Genomic DNA, 20,670 nt, shown 5'->3' with positions numbered 1-20,670 from the left:
GTTGGGAGCTGATTGGCTGGCACCTTATCACTTTCTTATCACTTTTCACTCTGTCTCCTAACACTGCTTAGTTAATAGACCCCTAAGTGTCGTAATCCTAACCCTCCCCCCCTCTGCAGCCTACCCCTAACCCTAATACTTACCGTGGGGATGCCAGCGGTCGGGATTGAGGAGCCGGTATTCCGCTTGGATGTAACATAGCCCATAACTAACATGGAGGAGCAACACCCGGCAGGCTCACAGGCAGTGCTAATTTTCAACGGGAACGCACAAAGCTTTGGATGGAGATAAATTGAACGGAGATAAAGTACCAACCAATCAGATCCTAACTGCCATGTCACAGGCAGTGTTTGTAAAATGCCAGTTAGGAGCTGGTTGGTTGGTACTTTGGGCCTGATTCAGAGCCGGACGCAAATAGCGCTCGCTCGGCCTGAAAATAGGGGTGGCTATTCAAATGAACCGTTCGCTGTTTGCGGTCTGTTCACGCCTCTAGGTCTGAACGAGCGAACAAAACTTGCAGTCGTTTTTTGGGAAACTACGCCCCCTGGCCGCTCGCATCCTACGTCATGTCCGCTATTTATTAGATTAATCGAGTACATCGAACAGGGTATGAGCTGCTCGCTATTCTTGTGGTTGGTTTTTGCTACCACAATTTTGCGAGCAGTTCTGGCTTAAAAAAAACCCAGTGACGTGGTCAATGACGCTGCTGTTTTAATTATGCACACCCATAAAACGCCCGTTTTGACCTTTAAGCACGCCTGCGATCGGATCTCCACTCCCCGTTTTCAAGCACCTTCCCCTGTTACCACCCACATACACCTCATTCTGTCACTCATATTATCAGGCATTCGCTATATAGCGAGCACATGAATTTCGACCGCACTGACTGGTTCGCGCATGCGTATAACGATCCGTACGCATGCGCAGTTGGGCAAACATCGCTCGGAGCGAACGAGCTGCCACTTACGAGTGGCTCTGAATCAGGCCCTTTATCTCCGTTCACTTTGGGGTCTACTCACTTGGAGAAAGATTAAGTGGAGAGAGATAAAGTACCAGCCAGTCAGCTCCTGTCATTTTTCAAACACAGCCTGTAACCTGACAGTTAGGAGCTGATTAGTTGGTACTTTACCTCTCTCCACTTTATCTCTCTCCAAGGCTTAGTGAATAGACCCCCTTCTCCATCCAAGGCTTAGTAATTAGACCCCTATATCCCTGGCGTTCTCATCACTGCTGTGGCTGTGCAGTCATTTGAAACTTCAGGTTCTGGCTGCCCCTGGCTGCACAGGACGAGGCTCTGGGCCTTCTTTATAAACAAGTTTTATTATTCACGAGTGATAAAACTCATTGGCTGGAGCAGCATTATCATAAGCAATCAGCTAACTGTCATCTGTTTGAAAAGTGACAGTTGGGAGCTGATTGGCTGGAGCACCATCTATCATTAATACGTTTTATCACTCGTTGTGAATGATAGAAGTTGTTGATAAATGAGGACCCTGTATCTGTGAAGTACTTGTGAGGAGACCCTGCTGCTCTCATGCAGACAGGAGACTTTCTGAGCAACCAGTCACACATTAGGGGGGATATGTATCAAAGCTTTTAAAGAGTGGAGAAGTTTCCCATAGCAACCTGTCAGATGGGACTTGTTCCCGCTTGAACCCGAACTATACTGTTAAACAGATAAAATGTATCACTGTACACCACCAGGGATGAGAGATGAGTGCGTCTCCCACAAACAGCAGTCTGGCGAGACGAGAGAGCTGCAGCTGAAGGGGAGATCTGGATTCTCTTGTCATTGTTGCCGTATTATTATTACAGTGTCGCTGAGGCTCAGATTCTGTTGCTGATTATATTGTATCTTTCTGAGATTATAAAAGGGTTTATTCATTTCCCCTCTACTAAATCTCCTGACAGTAATAATACTTTTCTGTTTTGCTGACAGTAATTCCCAAACTGTCTGCATTGTTTTCAAAAATAATTTTAGAATTTTTCTTTTGAGCTGATTTCAAGGGATTGAGAACTATAAATCAACTGTGCGAAAATTTCTTCACTGGATCTGCAGAGCCTCATATAGAATTAGGGGTAACACCACCTTGGCAAAACCAAATTGTGCCCCAGCTGGGGGAAGGAGGGAAGGGTATTTATAATGTGCAGACAGTAATACCCCTTTTACACCTTGGTTTTTGCTGGGTCTACCCGGGTCGCTGCTCAGTGTAAAAAGGGTCCCTGAAAAATTACCCGGGTAAAGTGACCTGGCAATCCATCCCAGGTAACTACCAGGGTCGGACCCAGGATGGACCTGGGTATTGGTGCAGTGTAAATGGTGCAACTCGGGTTATCCAACCTGGGTCATGCCTAAAATGAGCTGATTGGTGGATGTGGAACAGTCACCTCCCACTTTTTATGACCTCACAAATTTAGCAGGGCAGACCCAGGTTCATTGTGAACCGGGCTGAGAATAACCCAGATCGATGGTGCTGTGTAAATGGGGTCGGACCCGGGTTGGAACCATGTCTGAAAATCCAGGTCGGACCGGGTTTTTGGTGGAAAAGAGGTATTAGAGAGTTAGGAGGGGGCACATCCTAGATCAACTCTAAATTGTAGTCTTCCAGCATTACAGGTTCAGAGAGGCAAAACGCTGGTCACGGCCCTGATTCCCATGTTTTACGTATGTGCCAATGTCCGAATCGCACTGCGCATGCGATGGTTACTGCTGGGGGATTCATAACAAATTTGGATGCAGAGAGGCAATTTCGGTGGGTGACCGTGGGGTCTATTTACTAAGCCTTGGATGGAGATAAAATTAACGGAGATAAAAGTACCAGCCAACCAGCTCCTAACTGTCATTTTTCAAGCACAGCCTGTGACATGGCAGTTAGGAGCTGATTGGCTGGTACTTTATCTCCATTCACTTTATCTCCAACCAAAGCTTCGTAAAAATAGACCCTCCATGTGAGGTAACGGGGGGTGGCTAGCCAGATGCGGACGCGTCGCGATCAGCGCCTGCATCTTTTTGCCATAGTTGCACCCATTTCGGTGGCCATGTTCAGACAGACAGTCTGCGCCGCCATTGGGCTGGGGCAATGTTCCATGGTGCAACCAATGGGGTATCTTATTGCGCAAAGTGTCAGATTAGCACCGCGCAGCCGGTGGGGTAGCTCTGTACAAATCCCTCCAGCTGCGGAATTAGCATAAAGATGCAGCTGCGCTGCTGAAAAAGGGGCAGTTGCGCCGGCAGCGGCGTCCACCTCCGGATTGAGCCCAATATGTGGAATGTTGGTGCTGTCCTGGATTGTGGCTTGACACTTAAGCATCAGAATCAGGGCCCTTATTCTGAGTAGGTCGCAGCAGCCGTTCCCTGATGGCCATCTGTGCGCTGCATACAGGGCTGCAACAGCTCTGCCAGGCCCCGGTACTGGGAGGGGGCATGGCCAACTCGGGGAGGTGTGACCAGACCCCTTCCTTACAAAACATACACAGGGCCTGATTCGGAGATGGACAGTATTGCAGAGCCGCACACAAGAAACAGGCGCCTCTTTGCTGCATCTGCGATCCCAGTGCCGCAACCGAGGTCACAGCACTGGGATCACCATCGGAACAATTGGTCGAGATGGTTGTATCTCTGGCCAGGCTGAGGCAGCTGAATGGGTCCTGGCAGCTTTTTAGACCCTGGCTTCAGCACTCCTAGAAAACGGGACGAAACGCCCCCGTTTCCGGGAACGCTGGCCATCCCCACCCCGTCCGCAAACGCTTCTGCCTGTCAATCAGGCAGAGTCTTTGGGAAAATCTGTGTGGTATCGCTGAACCCGTTCTGCACATGTGCAATCACAGACCACTTACCATCGGAGATGTGGGCTAACCATCAGTTTAGCGTACATCTCTGAATCAGGCCCTATGTTAATGGCCGCAACAGGCCCTGTCCCGGGTAAAGAGTACCCGCACCCACACCCTCTCGGCTGTATGTGCAAGAACTGAGACGCCCACTGTCAGCTATTTGCACCAGATCTCTGCATTGTGCACTGGGTGGCTGGTCCATGAAGATGTCACTTCCGGGAGTCTGGGAAGGCTCCTTGAGATTCCGTGTCTGGCAGACATTCGGGGAGAGTAGATAAGTATACCTGCGTACTTCAAAATTGGGGACGCAAAATTTTTTGGGAAAAAGCGAAAGTCGTTCCTACTCTAATTAACTGCAGCTTTAAAATGAACATTTTGATACTATTTACTACATTGAAAGTGATTCATAGCCTCAAATATCACATTGTTTTGGAGCCCATTTTACTTTGTTTCCCTTTAAATAAGTAGTTTGCGAGCTGTTAGGAACATAGCAGTGGGATCTCTGCATTGTGTGACAGCCTCGGGTAGGGGCAGATGGAACAAGCCCAGGGCGCCATTCACATGGATGGCAGCATTAAGAGAGCCTCGCACCAGGTGGCCAGAAAATGCGGATATAAGACGTGTCTTCTCTAGAATGTTGCAGCAGAACAATATTGTAGTATTATCAGTGTGGACTTTGTGTCTTTGCAGGATACAAGAAGGGTTTTTTTTTCCTGCGTTGATAAATATTATGCTGGTGAGACAGAGACTAATGTCACCTTTCCAACAGGGCTCTGCGCGGATCCCTTCTGACATCTCAACCACTCCCCCTGGTGGATACATCCCAGCGGTGCAGAAGCCGGAAGCCGTTGTGCATGCAATGAAGGTAGGGTGACACAAATGTGCAAGTAGAAGAACCACTATGGTTTATGCTGAAATGGGAGACGTTCAATATCACGACAGCGGGGATTCTGACGGTCAGAATGTCGACGGTGGAATCCCAACACTTACCGGAATACAGGCCCCAGCATCCCGACAACTGGAACCACAAGTACCAGCATGCGGGGCATTAAGGGTCCGCTAGTACGTGTAGTTCACCTGTAAAGAAATGTGTAAAAAAACACAACACACAAACACCTGTGAAAATAACGTCTTATTACATACATACACACTCACACATACTCACCTGCTGCCAGATGTTCACGTCCCCTTCTCACCGTAAAGTATCCTATGGAAGTACCTGAAAAAAAGATCCAATGCTCACCTTTTGTCCCACAATGTTCTCCGCAGAAATCCAATAAAGGCCACAGACACACAGTAACAACACGCTTCAGCATGTTACAGTACGCAAATGACAGCTCATGAGAATTGTTTTGTCATTAGTACCGGGCTGCGAGCCAATCAGCGGCGGCTTAACATTAGCGGGTGCTCATTGACTGGGTCCACGTGGGTCCCTCTCAGCCAATGAGCATCTGCTAATGTTAAGCCGCCACTGATTGGCTCGTGGCCATGCCCCATTTTTGTGCGAACGCCTTTGGTATTACATTTGCAGGAGCATGACCTTGTGTCACACCCCCCTTTTTAGGCACGTTGGGGGAGAGCCCAGGACATTAAAAATACACATTTTACATAATCTTCCCAATATACATTTTTCACTGTTGAAGTGAAAGAAAAAGCCAGAGCAATATAGAGAACATTGACATAGCCAGATCCACATAACATACACAGAAGCAAGCCAGATCCACATAACATACACAGAAACAAGCCAGATCCACATAACATACACAGAAACAAGCCAGATCCACATGACATACACAGAAACAAGCCAGATCCACATGACATACACAGAATCAAGCCACATCCACATGACATACACAGAAACAAGCCAGATCCACATAACATACACAGAAACAAGCCAGATCCACATAACATACACAGAAACAAGCCACATCCACATAACATACACAGAAACAAGCCACATCCACATAACATACACAGAAACAAGCCACATCCACATAACATACACAGAAACAAGCCACATCCACATAACATACACAGAAACAAGCCACATCCACATAACATACACAGAAACAAGCCACATCCACATAACATACACAGAAACAAGCCACATCCACATAACATACACAGAAACAAGCCACATCCACATAACATACACAGAAACAAGCCACATCCACATAACATACACAGAAACAAGCCACATCCACATAACATACACAGAAACACGCCAGATCCACATAACATACACAGAAACAAGCCACATCCACATAACATACACAGAAACAAGCCACATCCACATAACATACACAGAAACAAGCCAGAACCACATAACATACACAGAAACAAGCCACATCCACATAACATACACAGAAACACGCCAGATCCACATAACATACACAGAAACAAACCAGATCCACATAACATACACAGAAACAAGCCACCTCCACATAACATACACAGAAACAAGCCACATAACATACACAGAAACAAGCCACATCCACATAACATACACAGAAACAAGCCACATCCACATAACATACACAGAAACAAGCCACATCCACATAACATACACAGAAACAAGCCAGATCCACATAAACTACATATTGAAATCCAGAACCAAATAAAATACATTAAGAATGCCAGTGCCCATTATGCTGTGCCCCTGTAGTTGTGCCCCATATGCAGTGCCCTCCTGTTGTTGTACCCATTAAGAAATGCCCCATGTAGTTGTGGCTCTTATGCAATGCCCCCTAGGAGCTGTGCCCATTATGCAATGCCCCCTGTAGCTGTGCCCATTATGCAATGCCCTCTGCAGTTGTGCCCATTATGCAATGCCCTCTGTAGTTGTGCCCCTTCTGCAATGCCCTCTGTAGCTGTGCCCATTAAGCAATGCCCCCATTAGTTGTGGCTCTTATGCAATGCCCCTGTAGCTGTACCCATTATGCAATGCTCCCTGTAGCTGTGCCCATTTAGCAATGCCCTCTGTAGCTGTGCCCATTAAGCAATGCCCCCAGTACTTGTGGCCCTTATGCAGTGCCCCTGTAGCTGTGCCCATTATGCAATGCCCTCTGTAGTTGTATTCCTTTTGCAATGCCTCCTGCAATGCGGGCTCCTCAAATCGCGGGTGACGTCATGACGTCACCCGCGCACCGCATTACTGGGAACGCTGGCCTCTGTAGCGATCAGAGGCTTCTTTAGTCTCTGATGGCTTCAGAGACCAGTATTCTCATTAATAATGGGGTCTGCCGAGCCGCGAGCCGCATTAGAAACTCATCAGAGAGCCGCAGGTTGGCCACCCCTGGTGTAGAAGGTCCCCTGATGCTACTGAGAGAGGATCACAAAGATATTTTAACTGAAGCCACCAAGAAAGCTCTCAATGGGGCTTATCGGTTAACTTAAAACAAAAAAACTGTAATCCCCAAATACAACTGAGAGATTGGTAGGAGGGAATGGGTAGGCAATACCGGCGGCTGCCCGACAGTTCATGGTCCCGACATGGACTGGTAAGTCTCCTATCCCTCCCCCCCTAACCTCCCCGGTGGTGCCTAACCCCCCCACTCCCCGCACCCTAAACATAAGTCTCCCGGGGGGCTCCCAAATCCTAACCATCCCCCGATAGTGCCTAATCCTTACCCCCCCCCTCCCCGCATCCTAAAGTCTCCCGGGGGGGTGCCTAACCCTAATTCCCCCCCCCACGGGGGTTTCTAAACCTATCCCCCCTTCCCCGGGAAGCAGCTCATACTTACCCGGCCGTGGACGTTTGGTAGTCCGGCAGTTCGGTATCCTGATCCCCTTCGGGATATCGGCGTCTGCATTTTGCCGGGCAGTGGGATTCCTGCGGCGGTATTTGGATGACCGCCATTCCGTCCGCCAGCATCTCAACTGCATCCCGCTGAAGTGGTGTTTAAGGCTAAAGCAACAACTAAATACTAGCTCTGACCATATATTCAGCATACTAACCCTTCATCTCCCAAACATTATCCCAGTCCTAAAGTTGAAACTCAGTCAAACTCCAGAAGGTAAAATCCCTCAAATCCTTTGCAGAATTCCGGGCTATCCCCTCCTCTGACACCTACCCATCATTAATAACACCAATCACAAATAAAGATATGTTTAGCCCAGTACCGCAAAATCTACTCCCCCTCTTACGCAGGTCCCCACGTCTCCTATAAACACTAAATAGGCCATACTGGTGCTTATACAGTGCATCCGGAAAGTATTCACAGCGCTTCACTTTTCCACATTTTGTTACAGCCTTATTCCAAAATGGAATAAATTAATTTTTGTCCTCAAAATTCTACACACAATGGCCTTCATTCAGAGGCAGCCGTACGGTCTACGACCGCACGGCCGCCTCGATGTTTGTCAAGTGCGCATGCGCACGAGGGAGCCGGCTCCTTCGTGCGCATGCGTGAGACCCGCTACAACCGACAGCGCCGGTCGTAGCGGGTCTCTTTCCAAAGGGGGCGAGCTGTCGATGTTGATTGACAGCTCGCCCTGTTTGGAAGGCGGGCTGGGGGGGTGGCAGCCCAAACGGAGGCGTTCCCATGTCACTAGTGATGTCAGTGGAGAGCTTCCGGCTCTGACAGAGCCAGAAGCTCTCCGGGGCTTACGACAAGTGAGACCCTACCCTAGGGTCTCGTCGTAAGCCCCGATGGTCGCGATGGTTTCTGACCATCGCGACCATCACCCTAGCGGTCGTTAGAGCTGTGGGTGTAAACCCACAGCCTAACAACCGAAACAGAGGCGGGCGGTCAGGATGCAAGCGGCCGCCCAGTTTCTGAGCGACCGCTTGCATCCTCCGACCGCCTCTGAATGAGGCCCAATACCCCATAATGACAAAAGCTTTTTTTTTTGCAAATTTAATTAAAAAAAAAAACAACTAAGAAATCACATGTATAAGTATTCACAGCCTTTGCTCCAATGGCGTATCTACAATGGGTGCAGTGTGTGCGGGGCACACGGGCCCCCGGATCCAGGGGGGCCCCACACTGCAAACCCTGCACCCATATTGTTTTAAAAACTTACCTGTCCGCGGCGGGTGTTAGCGCTGCTCAGAACACCGGAAAAATGGCCGCCGCGGCCATTTTCACAGCGTTCTGCGCATGCGCAGTAGACTCCGGGCACACTCTAGTGCTCGGAGTCTACTAATGCTCTGGTGGCTGGCCATACGCGTCAGTCGGCTGCCGGCCACCGGGGAGAGAGGAGGGGGACCCGCACGGGAAGTGCACACGGGCCCCCTCCTCTCTTAAGACGCCCTTTGCTTTGCTCAATACTTTGTTGATGCACCTTTGGCAGCAATTACAGCCTCAAGTCTTTTTGAATATGATGCCACAAGCTTGGCACACCTATCTTTGGGCAGTTTCGCCCATTCCTTTTTGCAGCACCTCTCAAGCTCTGGTGAACAGCCATTTTCCGATTTTTCCAAAGATGTTCACTCACATGCAAGTCTGGACTCTGGCTGGGCCACTCAACGACTTTCACAGAGTTGTCCTGAAGCCACTCCTTTGATATCTTGGCTGTGTGCTTAGGGCAGGGTTGCCTACCCTCCCGATTCGGGCGGGAGCCTCCCGATAAACGTGTGCAGCTCCCGCCCCCCCGGAAAGGCAGGCAAGCGATCGCGTGGCCCCGCCCCATCACACCCGGAAACTGCCTTCAGCCCGCCCTTTTGCCGGCCACGCCCCCTGTTCTGCCGATCTGGCTGCTCCCTCCCGGAAGGAGCAGCCAGATAGTCGGCAAGTATGGCTTAGGGTCATTGTCCTGCCGAAAGATGAACAGTCTCCCCAGTCTGAGGTCAAGAGCGCTCTGGAGCAGGTTTTCATCCAGGATATCTCTGTACATTGCTGCATTCATCATTCCCTCTATCCTGACTAGTCTGAGGACAAACATTTATTTATTCCATTTTGGAATAAGGCTGTAACAAAATGTGGAAAAAGTGAAGCGCTGTGAATATATTCCGGATGCACTGTAGAGGGGGAGAGAACACTGAGCCGGCATTAATATCTGCTACGCCCCATATTGTGGTGCCCTGAAATGGACAACATATCATTGCAGAATACGCTATACAAAGGCATTGGTATATTGCACATTGAATATCACATTGTTATAATGGTTTTTTTAATTCCATATATTTTTCCAATAATAATCAATTAAACATATTGGGCTCGATTCAGAGGTGGACGCAGAAGTCCCCGGAGCTGCTCCTATTGGAGATCGCACGTCTGCGACTTTAAGCAAATGCTGCTCCAAACGCCTTTTCCTGTGTATATCTGTGTGTCTGTGCAAGGACTGAGACGCCCTCTGTCAGCCTCCGAACAAGCAGCAATGCCGATTGGTGCATCCTTAGATGCCACCACCGGTCGCACCATCGAAATGGCAGGTGCAGGTGCTACATCCATGTGTGGCCTCCTAGGTGGGCAGATGAGTGCCTATATATGCAACCTCTTTCATCGACATGCCCGTGAACTTCCATAACGCCCATAAGACAGGCCATCTTCGTGTGTGCGCTAAGACCTCCCTGTCACCGTCTAGGAATGCCCAGTACGTTTTCACTAGTCCCTGCGTGCGCCTGAAATTAGAACGGCACAGACACAGTCGGGACGTGGATGCATGCGCAGTAACAAAAAATTGCTCCACTGCGTCCAACGGCAGTGCGTACCCCCCTGAATCAGCCCCTTTGTGTTGTAGGTGTTCTTCTGAGAGAATCCATAACTCTGTACATTTCTGTGTGCTGTCACCTTGTTACGTGCTCTGCTGAGGTACGGCCATATATCCTCCATAGCGGCGCAATTTACAGGTGCTTATGTTTTGCAATATATAGTAAGGGGTTTATCACCTGCGATAACCCCTATGTCCTTAAGCCGCCTTTTTCTTACAATGACTCGTGCCACCGTTTCCGGTCCACCTTCAACCACTTTGCTTCTCTGTGCAGGTCCTGGAAGTGCATGAAAACCTGGACAGACAAGTGCCGGACAGCTACGAGGAAGACCTCAGCGAGAAGGAGAAGGCGATTGTACGAGAAATGTGCAATGTAAGAGCGTGTTTAATGGGTGGAGGTATATTTGGGATATTTGGACAAGATCATTTTTGGGTGGAGGTCTGCAGAGCTTGGAACTCTGGGATGCACAGATAGGGGTGCCGATGCTGAGATGGAAGAAAATTGGACAGAAATTGTTTGAAATAAACGTGCATGGAAAAATAGTGTCTATTCACAACACTCATGCCTCACAGGGCGGGGGTCAGGGGTTTCATGTTATAGTTCATTATAGTAATAAATTCAGCCTGAATCGTGATAAATACTGCACGGTGACAGAGTGGTTAACATTGTTGCCTCACAGAGCTGGGGTCATGAATTTGAGTCTCAAGAAGGACACTATTTGTGTGGAGTTTGTATGTTCCACCCGTGTTTGCCTGGTTTTCCTCTGCTAAAAACTGTCCATAAATAGCAAGTACACACTAAAGAATTCCTGCCTAATGTCTATAATCTTTTCATGTTGGATGAACAGAGTATATGTGAAATTGATTTAAGGTTTAGGGCAAAATTTACTAAGTGGCGGGTTCTAAACCCTGGCGGTTTGGTGGCGGTTTCGCTATCTGCAGATTTACTAAGGCCAAAACCGCCGTCAAAACACATTGTAGAATAGAATAGAACAGGGCTGTCATTTAGAAACCGCTGCAAAACCGCCACCAAACCCCCGGGGTTTAGAACAGAATAGGACCCGCCGTCAAACCGCCACCAAACCGCCAGGGTTTAGAACACGCCACTTAGTAAATTTTGCCCTTAGTGATACTTAAAGGGACGCCACTTTTACATGAGTACAGTTAATTCGGCTTTTTCCATGCTTCTCAGCCATGTTCTGTACTTGAATCATCAGTTTATTTTCATTGCCTGGGTATAATTAAAAGAGGCCAATATTGTTTTATTTGGAGTTTTCTGTTCCACTTTGGGGGAGATTCAATTAGCCGCAGGGTTTACCCTGCAGCTAATGGAACGCGCTGCCCGATTCAGGTAGCTGTGCTAAGCCCCAGAGGGCGGATTTTTCCTCGCAGCCTCAGGAGCTACAAGGAAAATTAAAATGAATACTCTGCGGGGAAAGCTATAGCGCCTAATTCCGAGATTTACACAATGACGAGATTTGCGATTGTTTTCCATTGCACATGCGCGAACGCCGTACTATGCATGCGCAGTAATTATTCTCGCACAGAGGATTAATTCTTAAATTGAGTGACAGGTAGTCAGCGTTTGAAGGAGGTAACGAGGTGGCTAGGCTTTCCGGGGCGTGCATAATCTAGCCATTGCCATCTCCTTCGGAGCATGAGAGCTCTCAGAGCGACAGGAGAGACCCAGTGTTTGAGGTAGGACAGACTTAACTTACAAGCTGTGTGGCTGCCCGATCGGCGTCGATGGCACCAATGTTTACGCTGTTGCACGTCGCCGTGCTCGGGTAAGCTTTGAAAGGCATTAGCATATTTTAGAAACCGCGATGCATAAAAGGTTGCGATTGCATTAGCGTGAATCTCGGAATCAGGCCCATAGATTCCAGCACTTTCCTCGGAATCTATGGCTTAGCGCACTTTAACCCATGGTTAACCGCACGGGGAAAATAATTCATTGAATAGCTCCAGAGCTTTTCCCCGTGCTGTAAACCTCGCACCTCATTGAATTCCCCCTTTGACTAATCATTACTTGAACTTTTCATATGAGCTGGTGATGGCCTACTAGAAACCCCAAAACATCTATGAACATAAAATGATTGGTTGATGCTATCTCTAAAAACTAGCCATTGGTGAATATACTGCCCATAAATATGACTTTATCGTCTTGCAGGTTGTATGGCGAAAGTTGGGTGACGCAGCAAACTCAAAACCTTCAATCAGGCAGCACTTATCCGGAAACCAATTCAAAGGACCTTTGTAGAAAATACTTTTTTTTCTCCTATCGAAAGGAAGCTGAAGACGTCAGAGGCACTTGTAATGATGAACTGTATATATGGCGACTGAAGGACGCGACATAAGCGGCAGACACGATATAGTGTATATACAAGAACCTGGAAGACTTTACAATACGTTTGCATTGTACTTCCCTTGTTGTACAGACTGTAGATGAAAATTAGGAAACCAGAAACACCGGTCGTCTCCTCTTTAACACGCGCTGCGCACATCGTGCAATATTAAATCACTATCGCGGAGTGTACGTCAGGCTCTTTGGCTGTTGAACTACAATTCCCAGCATGCACCACCAGCCACGAGCTGTCCACCCAAGACTTGTTCAGATCATCAGCTGAATGTTCGTAGAATGACAATGTGGGTTTTGTATGACCACTAATTAGGCAGATTAGCATTACACACTGGATCCTTTCCTAACGACGTGTTAAATCCGTGTGGAGAACAAGAAGAATTTTGAGCCGTTTATTTACCAGAAATGAGAACAAAACAGGATATTTTTGTAAAGAACAAGAGGTCTCAAGGAAGCTGGGATATTTTTTTTTCCCTCCCTTGTTTTGTGAACTTTCTACTGGACTGGGTACTTGAATGATTTATATTCTGATCAATATTGGTTTGATTTGAAGGAACCTGGGTTGAAAAGGAAAATTCAACGTTTTTCAGGAACTTGTAGATTTATATTCCTGCAAAGACCAAAATTATTATTTTTTTCTTCCCTCCAACCTGCTGTATATAAAGTGGATGGATTTCTATTTTGTTACGATGCTGTATTAGATCATGTAGAAGTTGACAGAGAATATATTCATTTTATGTCGGCATATAAAAGTCTATGTATATAAGAATTGTCCGTATTGTCCCATTGCAGCGTCTTGTCCTAGACCAGTGGTTCTCAAACTCGGTCCTCAGGACCCCACACAGGTCACATTTTCCAGTTCACCCAGCAGGTGCACAGGTGTATTCATTATTCATTGACACATTTTAAAAGATCCACAGGTGGAGCTAATTATTTCACTTGCGTTTCTGTGAAGAGACCTAGAAAACATGCACTGTTTGGGGTCCTGAGGACCAAGTTTGAGAACCTGTGTCCTAGACATACAGAAGAGGTGTGGGCTGAGCCATTATTCAAGGGAATCAGGCTATCAAATACTTAAGAACCAGGGACATCGCGGAGGCATGAGGTACGCTGTGCCTCGTACCTTAGTGATGTCACTAGTTCCTTCTGGTGTAATAGGTGGCATATTGGTTTGTGCCACAAAATTGTAGGTGGTGAGTTAATTATACTGTAAACGTTTGTGGAGCTTTGGAAGCCTCTGTCATGTTTCATTATCGAGTGATTAGAATGGAAACGTCTAGTGAAAAGCAAGTTCCACTTTCGCGCAGGTGAATAGTCTCTTTGTATTTTATGTCATTTACTTGGTCACCAATTTATTCCTTCCTGGGAATTTTTGCCACTTGATCTAATTTGAGGTACCGGTGACTTTATACAGTCTGAAAGTGACTTAGTAATTCTATATCACTCTTCACTCTCATGTAAGGGGCTACAGTCTGTAACTGCACTGTAATTGTTTCAGGTCCAACTTAGTCATAAGTATTAAAATGAACATACGGCAGTAAAAAGGGGATGTAGTTATCCGCCGGTCTCAATCCCGACAGCGTAATCCCGGCAAGGGATTTAACATAGGCGTCGGTATTTCGATGCCTATGTTAATCCCGACGCTGTAACCCCGAGGACGCCAGACCGATCGTCCTCTCTGCCGGGTAAGTATACACTTAGTCCTGGGATGGGGGGGTTAGGTTTGGGGACCCCCGGGGGGGATTTAGGGTTAGGTACCCCCCCCCCCCCGGGGAAGGTTAGGCTAGGGGAATGGGGGATAGGGGTAGCCCCCCCCCCCCCGGGAGGTTAAAGTTTAGGGTGCGGGGAAGGGGGGTCAGGTTTAGGCACCCGTGGGGGGGAGGTTAGAATTAGGCACTAGGGGGGGGGGAGGTTAGGGTTAGGCACCCCTAAGGGAGGGTTAGGGGGAGAGGGGAGGGTTAGCATACTCACCACCGGGCGTCAGGATCTTCACCTGTCGGCCTGTCACTGTCGGGATTTAAACCGGCGGTATTTCAATCCCATTCCAGTAAAAAAGGCGTCTCCTGCTCGCTATCCATGCAGAAGTCATTGGCGCTCCTCCAGGGACAGGCAGTCAGGCGAGGCAGAGCCTCCCCGTCATACCTCCTCTATCATACTCCCTGTCATGCTCCAGAGTTTTTATACATGTGTGCCTCCCCAGCCATTGACCTCGCCGCACGTCACTGCGCTCCGCAGACCACCGACATCATGTAAAATCAGTTTTACTCCCTTCATCATAAACATTGCCTGATTTAGAGGCGTCTTGGGGCCTGATTCAGAGCCGTTCGCTATTTGCGGACGTTCGTTCAAAAACAAGGGGTGGCTATTCAAATGATCCGTTCGCAAATTGCAGTCTGTTCACACCTCTAAGTCTGAATGAGCGAGCAAAACATACGCTCGTTTATTTGTTAAAAACGCCCCCTGGCCGCTCGCACCATACGTCATGTCCGCTATTTATTAGATTAATCGAGTACATCGACCAGCGTATGAACTGCTCGCTATTCTTGTGGTTGGTTTTTGCTACCACAATCTTGCGAGCAGTTCTGGCTATAAAATAACCCAGTGACGTGGTCAATGACGCTGCAGTATTAATTATGCACACCCATAAAACGCCCGTTTTGACCTTTAAGCACGCATGCGTTCTGATCTCCACTCCCCGTTTTCAAGCACCTTCCCCTGTTACCACCCACATACGCCTCATTCTGTCACTCAAAATAGCAGGCATTCGCTATATTGCGAGCACATGAATTTCGGCCGCACTGACTGATTCGCGCATGCGTATAACGATCCGTACGCATGCACAGATGTGCGAACATCGCTCGGAACGAGCGTACTGCCGCTAGCGAGTGGCTCTGAATGAGGGCCTTGGTGCAGAATGGACACACTGTGTAAAACAGGCGCCTATTCAGAGGGGAGCTAAAGTGCAAGCGCAATGCAGTGAGGACACGTAGACGCAAATTCGGCACGCCCCTCTGAGATGCGTCTTATTTTTAGCTGCATGGATCTCAAAATTAGTCATGAATTTTGCACCTACATAAATCAGTGGTAAGTTGTTGATTGTTGCTTCTTTGCTCCAGAAGAAAGCTCTTAGGGGGCGATGTAGCAGGTTGTGAGATCAAGGAATCTCCTCAGTTTAAAGCGGCTATCAGTTATAAGGCTGGTTTTTAGTGGCGATCTCGCCGGAATCAGTCCAGTTCCGTAATCTCGGAACCTATTACATAACCTATTACATAACCCCCCGAGAGCCTTCTGCCGAGAGCAAGGTAATTACCATATGACTTATTATTGGGTCTGATGCAGAGATGGGCGCTAACTGGCGTGGGTGCCGATGTGCACGCAGTTGGGCGATGTTATGAGTACTGCGAATGCGTCCTGATGGTTACCGCAAGGAGACGCAGAATGAATTTGGACACGGGGATTGTCGAATTTAGTGACTGTTCCAGGGAGGTAACGGAGGCTGCGTCTGTGTCCACCTCCAATTCAGGACCATTATGTCACAGAACAAATCTAATCCTCTTACTGGCAATAGGATAAGTGTAAACGGCTGCGCAATGCAGGCATCGGCGAGTGTAATGCACAGTTGTAGAATTGCAGAAACGTATGTTTAAACATATAGACTGTGCACTTATAGAATTGTATTTTAAAAGTATTGGCTTAAATGCAATAGCCTGCGCAATGTGCACAGACCATATGTTTAAACATACGTTTCTGCAATTCAACAACTGTGCATTAAATGTAACATGTCAAAGTGTATTAAAACATTTCCCAACATTTGAAATATTTTAAAAACAAAGTTTCTTTAGTCTCAGCCCTGGATATTATCTCCTTTGGTGCTGCAGTCACAGACATTGGCCCTGATTCAGAGCTGGACGCTCTCACAGAGCACTCGCTCTGAATCAGGGCGTTTTTCTTTTTTTTTTTATGGCGTGGCCTCCTGGAGCGGCCTCACTCAACATCGACAGTGCGCCCCCTTTGGTGCGAGACCCAGAGCGACGGATTGCCCGTCGCTATCCGGGTCGTGCGCATGCGGTCTGGGCCACCATCGACCCGGTTGCGAGCGCTCAGCGCTTGCGACCGGGTCTGAATCAGGCCCACTGTTCTGAAACCACCTCTACCTACAATGGATATTAGAACTGTACATGCTACATTAAATACGCAGTTCTTATTAGGTGCATAGCATGAACATTTCCTCTTGATGGCGCCGCAGCAAAAATTGTATGCAGTGGTGTCCAGCTTAGATGCGTGGCTTAGGTCCCCCGCCACAGTGACATGTGCAAACTACTTTACATGCTTGCACACCTCACTTTATTCTTGGTTCCATCTACTACCTGCTAATACTAATCGCTGTGACAGTCACTAACCACTGTTGGTGAGATCCAAGATCAGATTGCGAGCTCTTCTGCAAGGGATTGGTATGAAATATTGCCGGACACTGTTCAAATCCTGACGCCGGAAGACCGGCACCAGTGAAGATCCTGACAGCAGCTAAGGTAAGTACAAACTAACCTAAACCAACCCTCCCTTAGGGGTGCCGACCCCTATCCTCCACCACCCCCTCGGCTGTCCGTGCCTGACTTACCTTTGATCGGGATGCCGGGCGTCGGGCTCCCGGCGTGGATAAAATGACAGGCGTCGGGATTTTGACACCTGTCATTAGACCCTTGCCTGGATTAGAGTCGGGATACCTGACGGTCGGCATTTAGACCATAGGCATCCTGACTGCATACCTTTCTGCAACTGAAGCCACTATTGGTATAATACTGAATGAATGACTCGCAAAGCCTGTGCATATCAGGCTTCTTACACCAAATGTATTATTATTATTATCCTTTACTTATATGGTGCCACAAGGGTTCCGCAGCGCCTAACAAAGTAAATGAGCACACAAGAAAACAGTGACTTACACTTACAAGACAGTGCAGAACAAGGACATGGTTTATACACATTTCTGCATTAGCCAACAAAACACTCAAATAAGCAGCAGGGCATCAGCAACCAAGTGTTAGGTGCCCTTGTGTGGAGTTAGGGGTAAATGATAGTATAAGTAAGAGAAGAAGAAGCAGATGAGGGAAGAGGGCCCTGCTCGTGAGAACTTACTTTCTAAAGGGAAGGGGCAGACAAACAGGTGTGACACAGATGAGGTATATAGTGAGGAAGGAGCATGGAGCAGCAGGTGAGGATGACTGCTGAAATGTCTTGATGAAGTAGTGTGAACATAAGAGTCCATTTGAAGATTTGTAGAGAGGTGGAGAGTCCGATAGGGAGAGGGAGAGAGTTCCAGAGGTAGGGAACAGCACAGGCAAAATCTTGAAGGCGGGAGTGGGAGGAAGTACAGTAATCAGTTGGGAGATGAGGTCAGAGATGTAAATGGAAGAGGATTGCATAAGGGCTTTGTAAGTGAGTGTAAGAAAGAAGCTTGAATTGGGTTCTTAAGAGGAAGGGAAATGGGAGCCAGTGGAGATCTTGTAGGAGAGGGGAGGTGGATGTAGAACGTTTGGAGAGGAAGATGAGCTGAGCAGCATTGAGCACAGACTGGAGAGGAGAGAGATGGGAGTTGGGAAGGTCAGATAGGAGGAGGTTACAGTAGTCCAATCTGGAGATGACCAGTGAGTGGATGAGGGTCTTAGTAACATCCTGGGTGAGATAGGGTCTGATCCTAGAAATATTTTTTAGATGGAAAAGGATCATCTCTTTAAGTTGAAAGATGCTGATGTTTCCCATATCCAGTCTTTTGCGCTGTCAATGTCGGATGCCTTGGAGAGATTTTCTTTACTACTGTACATGCTTCTAAGTCGCACCACGCATGCGTCCTGATTTTGTCTTCAGAGTCGCAGTTGCGATTTTAGACGCATGCACAGAGAACTGTATTGACAATGTAGTGAGTGTTCCTGGACGGTGACAGGGAGGTGGCTTAGCGCACACACATGTGACGGTCCTTCTAATGAGCGTGTGATGGGAGTGTCGCTCATAGTGATTGCGTACAGATGCTCACAGAGGAGACCATACAAGGATGGAGAAACTGCCGACAACAGAAATCACGGGGCCCGGTACACACATTTTTTTTTAGGACCCCCCCCCCCTCCTATCCCCAGGTGAAGCAGAAGGTGACAGGGAGAGGGTAACAGGTAGAGGAAAAGGGTGACAAACAGAGGGTAGTAGGGAGAAACAGAGGGTGACAGGGTGAGGGTGAGAGGCTATGGGTGAAGGATAGGGGGTAAGTGAGGGCTCTGTAGGGTGGGGGGGGGGGGTAGAGAGAGATATCCGACTTAACCTTATCTTTCACTCCTATGTTCAGCATCTTCCCCTGGCTGACGCAGTGACAGAGAATTGAGGACACCATGTCCGCATACCCTTTGCGCCGGGGCCAGGCGCTACATTGTGATGTCAGGCCCCCGGCAACAGCAGCTTTAGGGAGGAGAGGAGGAGAAAAGAGGGGAGGTGAGGTTACGGCCCTTGGCAGTGTACAGTACTGCTTTCAATACCGCTTATTACCACGGGCCCCAGATGCAATGCACCGCTGGACATAACGCCACTGAGCCGGTGATGGACCATACATGACTGTTACAGAGCAGACAGCTGTTATAGCTGGGTTTGTTCTGGGGCCCTCCGGAGGCCCCAGAATCTCGGGCCCGGTACGGCTGTGCCCCTAGTCCCCCCCCCCCGTTGCCGGGCCGGGCCATAGGGCTGATGCAAGTTTTTGACGGTGCAACCAATGGTGGAGTCTAAAGAAGCACCAGGCAGTATTGTAGTGTCTTCATATGCCGAGAGTGGGTGTCTCAGTCCTTGTATATTAATACGCATGGATGTATGCCAGGGAAGGACTTTGTAGCGCCGTTTGCATAAAGTTGCAGGCTTGCGACAGCCAATAGATACATTACTGTCTCACAGAAGTGAGCTCTTGGGTTCGATTCCCAACACAGCCCTGTATTTGTGGAGTTTGTATGTCCTCCCTTGTTTACATGTGTTTCCTCCAGGTTCTCCAGTTTCCTCTCACAATCCAAAAATATACTGTATATTAATTGGCTCCTGAAAAATTAAGTGTGTGCGTTATGAATAAATAATATGTCAGGCTGCAAAATTTTGATCTAGGTACAACTAGACTTTGGAGAAAGACCAAGCACCATTCATTCAAGATTATCAAATGACAATACTGCCACCTACAGGGTGCAACATGGAAGTGCACGTGAAAATACTTGATTATGATGCACTGGGATTGCTGACAGGAAGTCTTATGTGTACTGGGAAGTATCTCTCCTTGTGATCACAAGTTTGATACCCTTATGATCCAGCTTATATTCAAAATATTCCATAGTGCAGTGGTTCCCAAACTGTGGTTCCCAAAAAGTGGTTCCCAAACCCTGGCGTACATTGGGACACTTGCAGGGGTGCCTTAAGTTGGTGGTCCAGCACCAAATCAAATTCTTTATGGCCAATGTAATATAAATATATGGACAAACAGAAGCACAAACCTGTCCACCACCACATAACTGACCTTAAGGATGACAGGGAAGTACAATTTACTTCACTTTACTACTTACTAAAAAATTTTCTGAATTTCTCAATAACAAACTTTTGGCTTAGGGGTGCTGTGAAAACAATGCTGATACTCTAGGGCGCCGCGATTCAAAAAAGTTTGGGAACCACTGCCATAGCAGGTTCGGATGAGAATGATTATAAGAGGATGTCCCAGACCTGGTTCCCCAGAGTTTTAAACTATCTCTTACAATAACACAGCGCTGTTCGCTCTAAATTGCACTCCACTTTCTGTATCGTGTTGCACATACTGT

General features: G+C 47.9%; 1 protein-coding gene across 1 annotated transcript in view; it reads left to right on the top strand.

The window, feature by feature from the left end:
* CCDC85C (coiled-coil domain containing 85C) overlaps positions 1 to 13,607 on the top strand; it is a 149,824-nt gene extending 136,217 nt beyond the window's left edge. Inside the window, exons 5-7 of the mRNA XM_088464289.1 lie at positions 4,601 to 4,696; positions 10,760 to 10,858; positions 12,656 to 13,607. Of these exons, the coding sequence (XP_088320415.1) occupies positions 4,601 to 4,696; positions 10,760 to 10,858; positions 12,656 to 12,745 (285 nt within the window). The 3' untranslated portion in view covers positions 12,746 to 13,607. The remainder of the gene's footprint in view (positions 1 to 4,600; positions 4,697 to 10,759; positions 10,859 to 12,655) is intronic.
* The last annotated feature ends 7,063 nt before the right edge of the window (positions 13,608 to 20,670 follow it).

Source organism: Taudactylus pleione, unplaced genomic scaffold (genome assembly GCF_031769625.1).
Source record: "Taudactylus pleione unplaced genomic scaffold, aTauple2 ptg001628l, whole genome shotgun sequence".
In the NCBI taxonomy this organism is placed as follows: Eukaryota; Metazoa; Chordata; class Amphibia; order Anura; family Myobatrachidae; genus Taudactylus; species Taudactylus pleione.
This window is presented reverse-complemented; position numbering and strand designations above follow the sequence as displayed.